Source organism: Varroa jacobsoni, unplaced genomic scaffold (genome assembly GCF_002532875.2).
Source record: "Varroa jacobsoni isolate VJ856 unplaced genomic scaffold, vjacob_1.0 scaffold_1081, whole genome shotgun sequence".
Taxonomy (NCBI): domain Eukaryota; kingdom Metazoa; phylum Arthropoda; class Arachnida; order Mesostigmata; family Varroidae; genus Varroa; species Varroa jacobsoni.
The window spans coordinates 105,144-118,652 of record NW_019213983.1 but is presented as its reverse complement, the minus strand read 5'-3'; the positions used below and the strand labels follow the sequence as shown (position 1 = coordinate 118,652).

The 13,509-nt window shown below is 41.0% G+C and overlaps 1 protein-coding gene across 7 annotated transcripts in view; it reads left to right on the top strand.

Moving 5' to 3' along the window:
- Positions 1-13,509, top strand: part of LOC111266428 (5'-AMP-activated protein kinase subunit gamma-1) — a 63,813-nt gene that overhangs the window by 39,209 nt on the left and 11,095 nt on the right. The window contains exon 1 of one of the 7 annotated variants that reach the window (XM_022843906.2): positions 1,980-3,498. The exons of the other annotated variants lie outside the window; for them this stretch is intronic. Within the exon in view, the coding sequence (XP_022699641.1) occupies positions 2,836-3,498 (663 nt within the window). The 5' untranslated portion in view covers positions 1,980-2,835. Of the gene's footprint in view, positions 1-1,979; positions 3,499-13,509 lie in introns of those variants that run through there. 7 annotated transcript variants of the gene reach the window in all.

Sequence of the window (13,509 nt, the reverse complement as noted above, 5' to 3'; positions counted from 1 at the left end):
GTGCCGTTAACGATATCATGGCCACAGTCCAGTGCATAAGTTTACCGCAGCGAATTTGATGAAAGACATAAGTGTTTAACCGGATCTTTACACATAAACTAGAAAATAGTATCTGCATCCTAGATATTCCTTGATTGGAGCCAGTTTTTTTGGAAAAAGTGTCGTGGTTCGTACATGTTTTGTATCATTCCACAATTAGGCGAGCTTACAACGGAAAACACATAGACAATATTGAACAATAGATGGCCCTTAAATGTGGTATGAAGAAAGATGCTTCATCTCTTCAGTCCAATCTTGACTTTCACTTTAAGGCCGGTTGCAACATGTTCCACAAACTGTATCAACATCCGAGGAAACAGCAAGTGGCCAGAATTGAGACGGTAAATAATACGTCGGCGAATCGTCAGATACAAACTCGCATTGATAACAACCACCAATGTGACCACTGTAGAGACCATTAAAATGTTGAAAATAATTTATTAATTGAAAAAATTGAGTCTCCCTTGATCAAGGGTGAACCTAAATTAATTCATACGAGTATACAAAAAGGGAAGAAGTTGTTCCACAGTTAGGCAATGGCGATAATTGGCGATGCCTTAGAGGGACTCTCCATCTGAGTCCTCATCGTTGTCAGAATGAATGAGTGAAATCTCCTGCAATATTAAGCTTGTATTGTACCCCGTGTTTGCATAAATTTGCATTAATCTTCATTTAGATTCGTCATGAATCAATAAATATCAATGCAGATAACGGACATGAGCTCCGTGTGTCGACAATGCTTTCTTGGCAGCGATGATTACAATATTGTAGATTTGAGTAATTCTACCTATTAAACAGAGAACCCTTTGATCGGGTAGCTATTGTTATAGACTATCTATCGTTCTATCGTAAAATTTGCCATGCTGAGAAGATGCTGATTTTAATAGCTCTGTGCACCAAACAAGTAGATTGTTGAGGACGATTGGCTAGGCCACGATGTCACAGTCTTCATTTGGATGTTGTTTCCTTCTTCGATAGCGGCCGTAGAATAGCGATTACATCACCAAAGCGCCAACAGCCGATGATTCCTACTGTCGCCATCTGCAATGACTAGCGCAGTTGATCATCGAACGTTCGGCCAACGAAAGATGACTGTGGTTATCCTCATAAAATAGTGGCTGTACGCGAAAAACAACGCTGCAGTCTATACGTCAGTGATACCCGTATTCTACATAAAGCAAAATGGATTAGTACTCTTCGCTTTCGTTGTTGGTTTTTTTCTGTGTTATGGACAGAATATATTATGGCTTCTAATGTAAGCGCTGTTAACAAAGATTTAAATCGCTGTTGAGCGTAGTTGTATTTAAAAGGTATTCTTATAACTATGATCAAAATGAAGCCGTTTATTAAAGTAATCTCTTTGCTGCGACATCTAATCCACCCCTTCGGTTCGAGACAGAACTTTTGCCTATGCCGACAGAGACATAACCAGGTCGCTAAGTGTTACTGCCTTTGTTGATATTATCTAGTTAGCTGCGCAACAGGCAACAAAAGCACTCATCGGTTCTTGGCTATCCCTCAGAAGATTAGAGAACTTATCTAACAAGCTCAATTAAAGCAGCAGCTTCGTATCATCTCAAGCTATTCATGATTTGCTATTGTATATAGATGATTTCCTCGCTTTGTTGCGCCTACATACGAAAAGATGTCTTCTCCTCTCAGATTTGCTGTATTTCTCTGTGGTACTAAATAGCAGTTGTGCTAGCAGGAGCACGCGTGAAAGAGCACGATTATTATTATTATTATCGTCATTACTGTTGTATGGGAGGAACGCTAGCAGTGTATCGGGACGGCGGGAGACGTGGTTGCCTCACGCGGAGAGCTATTAGTTTCCGCTGTTGCTGCTTCTGACCCACCGGGAAAGGGGATTCCGGCGAGACGCCCGCCGCGGAGAGAACCGCACTTGCAAAAGAGGCCCAACGACTAGCAAGCGACGGAGCCGGCTAACAATACGTCGCGCGTCAACGCGTCGCAGCTGCTCGCAGCACTGACACAGCGACGCGAACAACAAAGCCCGAACGACAGTTACGCATTTTCCACATTAAACGCTCGTACGTGACAATGATCAGAAGCGGATTGAGCACCAATCACTCGCTGTGAGTCCCCCGCCAATGCTGTCAGTGATGATTTCACTCGAATGTTATGATTTTACTAGTGGTGGTGCCTGCTTGAAGATAGAGACTAGCATTCGCTAGGTGGAACGTGGTATTATATTGAAGAAAAGCCTCGCAGATTCCGGTGCTATTCCATTGATGGAAAAATTCTACCAGTTTAGCTACTTAGTGTTGTGTCAGACGTCTAAGAAGCAGTACGAGTAACGCAGGATGACTTTGCATGTGACCTTCGCTTCCGATTACGATGTAATTACATGCATAAAAATATAAATTGGCTGCTGAACAAAGAGCGACCTAAGTGTGCCACATCTTACATTGGCTCAACGCGTAGTTTCATTGGTTACGTTCTCGGACGTACAATGTACAAATAATGTCAAGGGGCCATTATTATTATATGGGGTATTCAAGCGAAATCTGAAATTACTTTTTTTGAAATAGTGATCTAAATTTACAGTCGGCAAGCAGATAAACTTGTTGTAAGTTCTCTGTCATGGCAGCAACAAGGATGTTGTATTGAGTGTTTGATTTCTTTAGGATCAAGAGGATTATCCACTACAGGTAACTGCTGTTTATGTCTGCACGTGAGGAGTGTCGACGGAAGATTGGCTAGTTTACCATTAAACTGAATCGCTACACCAAGCTATAAAACTTGCTGTCTACTGTTGATCTGACCTCCTGCGTTATGGTCATGTCACCTTCACCCTCCGTGTACCCACCCTTGCCGCATGACCGTACGGTTAAGCGTTTAGCTTCAGATGAACGAACTCGCAGCCGTTCGTTGCATGGCATCGAACGTAAGGCTTTGATCGGACGGCGGGACTCGTCCGTTGATTCAACTGAAAGTTGTACTGCAGAATGTCCCAATAGTGGGTTTACGTATAGCCTCGGCCGATCACTGAAATGTGGAAGTTACGGTCCGGATCAGAGTCTTGCGTCGACTTTACCAATACCCTCCGTAGGACCTACCTGTGACTATGCCAACTGCAACAACAACAGCGGTAGCCCATGCGGTAATAATAACAGTAGCAACATCGTAGGTGGTGATTTAAACCTTCGGACGCCGGTATTGCGGACAGTCCGGCGAGCTGTTAATCTTCTCAGGAAAACCCTTACGGACTCGCTCACGTCGCTTGGTAGTTATACTTCCAGTACGGAATCGCTTCAGGAGCAAGCAATCACGTCAGGAAATAATCTCTTTAGACCGGCGCACCGAGCAGGCAACAAAACGATGATTGTGCAGAGCCCTGCAATGTATGTATCGACTACCGGCATGCACACGCCACCGCCCTTGTCATGTGTCTCCGTATCAAGCAGTCATACCTCACGGTGTTCAACAACAGTTAAGGTATTTACGGTATCTATATGTATACATATGCACTCTAAATTTTGCCAGTCGCACGTACTACTGAGCTTTGGCGGAAGAGGGAGGTCATCTTCATATGGGCCTATGGAAATCGAAGTAAGAAAAACGAGTTCTTGGATAGTCGAAACAGTGAAGCCTGTGATGAGGTCGAAAACAGAATGTAAATGTTTAGCAGTTAGTTTTTATTGATATTTCGTTTTGTTATACGTCATTAATAATATTCCCGTTCTCTGATGTAAGGTATGACGCAGGTTGTTCGAGTGAGTGTTCTTCTAGAACTGTGTACCGTCTAAAAACAAAAAGCTAATGTCAACACTAAAGAATTTCGGCTCGTGACTTTTTAATTTCATAATAAGGCTCAACCAAACAGTGTTTTTTTGGTTGGCATTCATTCGGCCTGTTGACTCAGCTTCCGCACTATTTACAAGGTCCTTCAATTCTATGCAAACTTACCATATGAGTGCAATTTTGTGTACCAATTAGGTGCGATTTTAAACGACATTGTTAAATACCTATACAAGTTGCTTCTTCCGATCTTTGAGAAAATGCTGTGGTCTTTTAGGACACCGCTTCCCGAGATTAGCTGCAATAACAGACACGAAGCATTAGATGGGACCAATTTTTTTTTTAATTATATTCACAGTTTATATTATGTATGCCTCGCTGAAAGAGAGAAGGCAAGAATGAATTGTTGCTGATTGATGGTGGCAGGAGTTGTCAAATCTTCGATAGCTTTCTTATTTCAAACCGAACCTCGGTTTGAGCCATATCTACGCACACTAGCGTATTTTCTATCCATACGAGTATTTGGTGCAGTTTCGTTTTTAAATATCAAAAATGTCAAATAATTTATGCAGCAGAGACCAAACGGAAAGGTCGTTACTACTACTTTCATAGATACTTATGCTGAGTGGCTGGCTAGCTGGAGAAGCATAAGAGCTGGAATCATACGGCGCACCTGTGCCTATGCTTGCCTTCATTCTGGAAATGGGGAAAATTAGTAGTTTCGACAAAATTGGTTTCAGCGGCCACCAGGCTTCAACTATAAATTGACCCAAATTTGCTCTTTATCGGATTACGCAAACCTACTACAATCGGTCTCAGTCACGGTAAAAGCCTTCCCTGCACAAAATCTCACAACACGCTTTAGACAAAGCACGTATATACTTGTATAAGACCACGTCTATTTAACATTATGTTAAAAGTGAAAAGATATTTTTAACTAAATCGACAACTGCGATACTAAAGCAAAAACGGCGAAGGCAACGATACTTTTTCGTCAATTTTGACTTGGTTAACATGACTCTTTATTGATGCCAACAAATAAAACCGGCTGGTAAAATTATAATGAGAACTTTCCTATCACCGTTCAGAAGAGAACTTCCTGAATGACGCATAAATCGTGTATCGTGAGCTGCACCTCATTTAAAACAGTGTTGTATACAAGGAAATGTTTGCGATCGCTGCATCAAGGGCTACGTCTCGTACGTGTGTGTACGAGTAAATATCACGAGATTGTCTACTGAACTGAACTATCTCCTTATATACATATATATACTGCACCGCTTTAGAAAAAAACGGCTTACCATGGAAAAAACGGTTGGTAAAGGTGACAAAAGCATTGAAGAACAAACATAATGATTACTTTTGCTCGTTTAAAAAATATCGGCGTTTGGGGGGTCTGTTTTGACCCACTTGTTCTGTATATTGGACCAGAAGGCATCTTTTAAGGTATCGGCGTCCCTGTGTGACAACATCCTTATTATTATTTTTATTAATATTTTCATTAGTAATATTATCGTTGTCAAAACATTACCAGCACATGGTCAACGCAAGAGCAATCTGCCTCTAAATACGAGTCGAGTGTGAAGAAATATAGAGAGAGGTACTTCTCTTTGCAAATGCAAATTCAACGCCGTCAGATAGCAAAGCGCGCTCGATCAGAGCAGTTAACAACGGATGCTTATTATCGCTGTATATGGGTTATTCGAGACATCCGGTCATTACTCATGGCGTTCAGTGCAACGGGTTGCCTGCGAAGAGGCGCTATCCAGAACTGACGCCTCATACAAAGAAATGACATTATATCTCTTTGTATGAGGTGTCAGTATGATAATTAACTAAGATGTATTTTACTTATGGTTCACAGTTGAAGGCACAGGCTGGCAGTTGAAGGCCTCAAATGTTTTGCTCTATTTTGATTGCCTTAAGCGATAACATGATTTTGTTACTAGCCACAAAGATATAATAGTGGCCTGCTTTTTTAAGTCCTATAGGACAAAATACTAGTACATATCATCAATATGTAGCGCTTGAAGGCACCGTTTTATGCACATCAAATTCACGATTTTAGTTTAGACACAGCAGCGATACAACAGAGGTGGCGCTCTCTGCTGCTATCAGTTGGCATGATCGTCGATGACTTAAATATCCATCTGTCCGGGTCGGATGAGTTGGCCTATAAGGTGGGACACGCTCATACGTACCGTCTTAATTGATACCTTAATACTTGCATTACGTTCGGTATCAAGGGAAAAATTTTTACGAACTCGTTTAGCAATTCCTTACGCTTTTCCTATAGGATATAGTATTATAATATATGCAGATATGGAATCAATCCATAACAGGTTGTTATTGATTCTTCTAATCTCTTTTCTATCGTCGCATTGATTCAGTATGGAGAAACGGAGATGAAAGCGATGCTGCTATTGTGATTGTGTCACTACCACTACTTGTGTATTAAAGGTAAGCTACTACTTATTGCGCTCTAACGAATATCTGCTTCTGCCTATCTGTTTATTGTTTCGGCTATTCGCTTCCCTCGACGTGCGTTTGCATCGTTGGGGACGTCGGTGTCGAAACGATTGTGGCAGCTGTAAGCCAACAGTGGGGGGTTAAACTTGCAACAAAGGAACGCCAACACTGACACGTCAGTTGGCATACGTCGTTCGTACTTCAGCGTGTAAAGACTTACCCCACTTGTCTTTCGCTTCGTTAATGAGGAACTTCTGTGGATCGGTAAATTGAGACAGAAAAATCGAACGAACCACTACGTGTCAAGAGCTCCGCTTTTCATAACAACATTGATTTCAGGCGGGGGTGGAAGACACGATGTCAGATTAGGATATCGTAGGGCAGACCCGTCACACAGTTATTCCATTTTCTGGATGTATTTGAGTGGCTGATCGTGGACAAATGCATACGAAGAATCTGAAGAAGCATTCATTAATGGTGCCAGATTGATATTTTTATTTTGCGATAGGGTCTTAAAAACTTGCCTGAATCATAATAAACCATAGATAGCTATGTGGGTACGACTTCAGGTTTCATTCTAGACGAGGCAAAGGGCAACCATGCATCGTTCAACTAGATCGTTTCAAGGGTTCACTGCTTAGTTGTGCTACCCAACGCAGGACGTTACCTAGACAAACAAGTAAATTTATTCTGGTCTGGGTTTGTTCTGAATCGCTTGAGTTAATGATATGTAGTTCCTGTGTCGTGCGCTAAATGTTGTAGCATCATAAATGGGCCTACAGATAGACGATAGAAAGATGTTTGTGACAGTATTCCTTAGAGGTTGTTCCAGCTCCGTAAAAGCGTGACTAAGAACACTGATTTTAACGGCATGGGTGACCAGCGGACGAGGAATGGCATCCTAAGCTGTCATATACTTAGCAAAGCAATCGACGCGATTAGGACCCCAATAACAAACCCCTTTACGATACAATTAGCCACACAATGAAGACAGCCAGTGTTCAGTAGTAAATACGTACTAAGCTGCCCTATATTTTCAAAAACGTATTGATTACCTCTTGTATTGCTAGAGCTTGTTATGTTTAATATGAATTTAACACAGGTAGACCTTAATAGACTTAACAAACAGCGATGCAACCCAGTTATGTCGAACACGTTTTATATGGGGATTTTCGCAAGCCGAAGTAGCAAGCATTACATACTTCGTGCTTTGACTGCACATTTTTCGAAATTGATACTGCTCTAACTAACCTCCGGTGCTCACTCATTATATTTACGAATATTTTGCTTTCATGAGGATCTACGAGTATTTACAAGAAGAGCAAAATATATTTATACCAAAATCGCAACTCCATTGGGTTGTTTTTGCATTCGTAGTCACGTAATACGTGACGTCGTAAGCTACGAATCTCCCAAGTATATGTTTGTAATAGAAATATGTCCAATTTTAGTGAGACTGGCCATATTTCGTTAGAATAAGGTTTAATCAAAAAGGTAAGTTAGAGGTGAAGCTAGCTCACTCGTGTTCTTCGGGGACAAGTTTTTTCTATGAAGTATGTGAGTATTACATATACCTCTATTTCCAAATGTTCGCAGATGTTCAAAGAAAAAGAAAGAACATGTCGAAAAAAAATCACATGAATGAAAACGTAGCCTGTACCGTGATTCGGCACCATTGTCGTCGCGATACGTATACCATCGTTACTATCTGTACTTAGCTGCACATAGCGCGTGCGGCTGCTGCTCCATCGGCAGCTAATATTTAAATGATACGATAAGTACGACTACGACCATCATTTGGAGCTTATGGAAATTACCTCAATTTTGAAAAAGTGTAATCCATCATTCAAGCTTTTTCTTTTGTCCACTGTTGCCGGAAAAAGGGCCATTTAAGCAGATCAAAATACTCAACGCGTCGACAACTATAATCTTGCTAATAAAAAGTTCAATTATTGCAGCAAAGCTACACAAATCTCTTTCTCATTTACGTTTTACGTCGAGACATCATTTTTATAACGCATTTTATACATATTACTCTAAGCGTGCGATTTTTTTAACATCGGCTTTATTGTGAACATGCGTGCGCGTATTAAACTGAATATTACTAAGTCGAGTATAGTCAACGAAAGGTGTCACTGATTTGAAGGTACGTGCAGGTGAACCTACGTACGTAGCTTTTGGCGGTGCGGTATGAAAGCAGCAGCCATCGCCGACATGACAACAACAGCAGGTGAATTTACTAAAAAATTTCAGCCACTCTTATAGCGGATACGTGTAGCGAAAGCAAAGGTGATCGAGCAGAATTGAGAGCTTTTTTCCGAATCCCATAACACCACTGATCGAAGCCAAGCAACGCGTGGTCTTCTTCCTTCAATAAAGCTATCAATACGCTGTCAACGGAACGACAAGAAATTTGACAGTTGTATGACGTTCGGACAAAGTGTTTTATTCTAGGTGCAATGCACTTTGCTACGAAACACGTGCGTACGCAGTGCAGCACGTGACGCTGTTGTTCGTGACGTAATTCTGTTGCAGTAGCACCGCAGCTGTAGCAGTAGAAGTCCGACCGCCTAAAAAACAACCTGTCGGAACGCGGACGAGTATTGCTTGTATGAGTATCGCCGTTGCATTTTGTTAGCAAATAATCGTCGAGGCAGACCACGCTGATATCTACGAAATTAGTTAACACGTGACCTTTCGACACGAAAGGCTCGTGTTGTAAATGAAGATCACTGAAGTACAAATATAGGTGTTGACAAAGTATACAAGCAGTCTGCTACGCTGCTCATGAGCTGAATCCTTCAGCTACTCAAATTCGCTGTACACAAGTCGGCTTTTTTTTAAAATTATTTACGCTAGTATTGTCAGATTGTTCTCGTGTTGGTGTCGGCACTAACATGAAGATACGTACACGTATATAGGATTTGTTATAAGTTAACAACGCAGTTTTTTCTATTTACTCGTTGAGGTACAGAGATCCAATTGACTGGGTTAGTTACGTCAGGCCGTTAATTCTTAGCTCTTAAACGAATTTTAGCCATATGCAGTTGGCGTGAAAAAGAAGTGCCGGTAAGGTTTTCCTGCTCTTGTTTTTATGTCGGAGTCACAAAGATGCGAAAGAAGCGGGGTCGGCCGGCACAGTTTAACGAAAAGCTGTGTCTTTATGGTGACGCTCACTTAACATTGTATTATGAACAACTTTGACTTTCTCTAAGAATCTCCTCGGTTATATCATTCCGACTGTTCGGACAAGAAACATATTGTGGAAACGGTCGAAACCAGATGCGCTCACCTACTACGTCCGAACAAAATTACACCAGCTTATTTCAATCGGTGTTCTGAGACAAAGTGGCGCGATGCAGACAAACCCATATCAATAGCTCAAACGGAAGAGCAGACTTCATGAGTGAAGGCTTTGCAAAGGTCGGCCATTCGGTTAAGTTTGTAAATTTCGTTACATTTATAGCTTTAATTAACAGGTTTTGCGCATACGACGCCACTATCTAGTGTGAGATTATAGTTTCGGTTAGTGGACACAACTAATAATAACTTTGAATAAATGCTGAGGAGTGATTATTTGTCGGGAAGAGGTAGTAGCTGCTTTTCGTTAGTAGTCTCTTGATTACGATTAATAGATACGCTGAGATAATAAACATGGAATCCTAAGAAAATATTAGTTAGCTCGAAATTTTACAGTTATTATTTATCAGATAATGTATGATACGATACGATACGATACGATACAATTCACTCCCGATGAAATTTCACCATAGCATGATAACAGTCGACTGAAACCTATTTAGCTTTTCTTACCGTTAGCATTTCTTCAATCGTTATTTGACCGTGGACATAGCCGTCCTATGTTCGCTATCCTACGCGAGGTAATTAGTGGTTCATTTGGGTAAATGTACATCCATGCCCTTATTCAATACAAGGTGAAACCACGATAGAACCAAATGCTCTCGTCCAACTTCAGTCTTTATTTACCGCTTTATAGTTGATGTATAGTTACGTATAGTGATTCCCAAGACGATTATATGTGGCAGGTCTATACCAGATAGACACACAAGATCACAGCAAAGCCGCCTCTGGCGCGACCGATTGGTTTCTGAAGAAACAACATCGCTTTTATCGTGGCCCATGCGATCGTACGTGTCCTGGAATGTGACAAATCCGTGGTCTATCTGCCCGGAAGGCGACTGGGTTGTGAAACGTACATATCTTCTTGTATTATGCGTTATGTCTGGCGTCAAACAACTATTGTTGATCGGGGGGTGTCAAACACAGTATGTTCCCTCCTGTATATCTGGGTATTTTGCCATTAAAGATGATAATAAATAGACTCGTGCAGCAAGAAGTCAGCTGACAGGGCTGTCTAATAGGCGAATGTGGTGCGACTATAAGATATTAAAGTTGAACTTGAATCATTCGGCGGTACATAAAATTGCACGAAAACGAATACGTGTATATTCGTTAACACAGATATGTGTAAATTGAAAACTTCTGCTACAAAAAGTTGGCCACGGATTCCGCGTACGAGGTCGAACAGATTACTAATTATGATAGCTAGAATTAGTAGCTAAGAAGCAGTAGTAGCTTTCATATAGCATATATGGAAGCTTTGAGGCCTAATAGCTCGCGAATCATTCTTATAATATAGTAGGAGGTTGCTCATGCATTGTTATGGAAATTTGATAAGATAACATGTTTTTGATTTATAGCACTGTTTTAATAAATATGCACTTATTTGCTCCGTAAGGCGAAAATATGTGCAGTAGAACTAAAAACTCGCAATCAAGTGGAGCATGAGACAGTGACAGGTTTACAATGGAAACAGGTGACGCCGTACCTGTAAGCGACTACGATTTTTCTAGTTCTTCTTTTCTCTAGTAAAGTTTTCGTGAACGTAGTGTTTAGATAGTTTAAAAATGTGGTACTAAATCAATTCCTGCAAGACAGTTGTCGTACATGAATTTTAAACCATCTAGCTTGATCGATTGGACATGTCACAAGTGATGCTCACTTGTCCTAAATGGGGTCTAATGCACATCTAGATTCATTTACTCTTTGCGGAATGATGCTCAGTCAACTGTATATGCCTCGCTAGGAATCTATATCTGCACCGTGTCATAATTTGCCCACGTCGCGTAAGTCGCGCTTCGCCTTGTCAGCTGGCCTGATAATGCGTTTTGGCGACTGCGATGCCGCTTCATCATCATGGTGCTCCGCATAGGAAAACGAAGCCAGCTACGACTGGATCCTGACGGATGAAAAATGGTGGAATAACCGAATCAATGCCTGTTGGCGGCAAGGTACGACAATCATAGAACACCCCACGTTAGGCTGTGAACAGCTAAGGCTTCTGGAATAAGAAGATGGGAAAAAAGAGATGAGATGACTTTGCAAGAAACATCTTTTCACCAAGTATGTGTCCAACCTAATTTCTTTATTGCCTTTTTGACGGTTGTAGTCTGCAGAGTTTTATACTAAAATTCAAATACTTAATGTCTCGTTTCGGCAAAATACGACTCAGATAAAGTAGGTTTATCGCTAAACTGACTCGTACGGGATATAATCGATTGTATACAAACGTGTAATAAATAGAAGTAGCATCAATAAAATTTAGCCTTCACTTCGTGCTCCACAGCTAATTCATACACTGTTCCACTGGAACAGATCATTCCGTCAATCAACATAAAGAGAAACTCATTTTCTCGGAAAATAAATGCATGTATCTTCCTCCTGTTGTGGATGAGGAAAAATCACCGTGCCCAAAGCCTTCTAACTGAACAACGTTGCAGCATTAGAAAGAACGGAGAATGAACGTAGCAATAGACAACTATGTAAAAATCATGAAAGTATTATATATATACAATGTGTGCAAAATGTTGTTTTGTTAGTTTCTCAAGACGCGATCATAAATTCGCTTTCTGAGATCAAGACAGGCTTACTGATACAAAGTTATACGAATTAAGCCACGTTTAACTTATTTCCCGTATTGCTCCTGAGTGAATGATTCGGCCCTTGGAAGTTATTGTCTTCCTTCTGATTGAAGCTGGAGAACGTTTTCTTTTGTTCTCTAACACCTGGCGATGGTTAGAGAACTCATTTTAGCATCGTGCTGAGTATAAGCTCGAAGAGTCGCCTTATTTCACCAACAATGATGGCGAATACACTGTGAGGTCGATATTGTTGTATGGTCAAAACAATATGCGTTGCTATGACGACATACAATTTGACTGGCCGGCTTAATTAAACAAAAAAATTCATTGCGAACGTATTTGATACAAAATGAGAAAAATGTATCCCTTAACAGACACGATCATAATTACACGTACAAAAAGGATGTTGATTAGTGTCTATTATTTTCAAAGATGGGGTCTGATTTGTTTATTGCTACATCAGTCGTCTAAACTATCCTACCATGTCCCTCTTCTGCTCTACCCAGCAGAGTTATCAAAACCTCACTTAAACTTGAAATTCTGGCGGAATCGAAGCTTGACCTTTGGTGCACCCGGCCATTCTTCTGACAGGCTAACTCTTGACTAAAGAAATAAAGCGAGTCGCCCCCGTATCGTTCATTCGTCGTCTTGTACTGCGTACACACCCTTCATTCACAGAGGAATACTTTTTGCCTTATAATAAACCTTCAGTTGATTGTCTCAGCGTGCTCAGCTGACGTCAGTAAACTTCGTAGTGGCAATCAAATACTTTTTCTTGGATACACTAATTGATATCTCAGCGATTTAGATTTCTATCCTAAGGCAGAAACCGTTTTACGTGTCAAAATATTCCATGTATATTTTATAATAAATTTGCTATATTTGGTGTTAATTACATGGGCCTCATTTTTGCTAAATCATTTAATTGCGGCGTAATCCCAGATCCCTTTCATTAAAGTATCGTCATAACCGTATCGCGTTACATTTGCAAAGCACATTGGAGAACTGCCGCCTCGTGCCCCAATTCTCAGTTGCCTGCCGGAGGGGGGTTTTGAGGGAACTTTAACGCAGACCCTTTTTGTGAAATGGACGTTTGGCCCCGCCCTGCACAGGTTCATCGTCCATTATTTCATCTGCACGCAGTTGTTGACGTTCGAATATGTATAATAAACGAACGGTCGTATGCGATACCATTAAACGGATTTTAATCAAAAGAGTGTTCGCCAAAGTGGATTACGGAATCCTACTTGGGAATGCACCTCTCCAGTTTACGATGACTTGTGACGGTCTTCGAGGT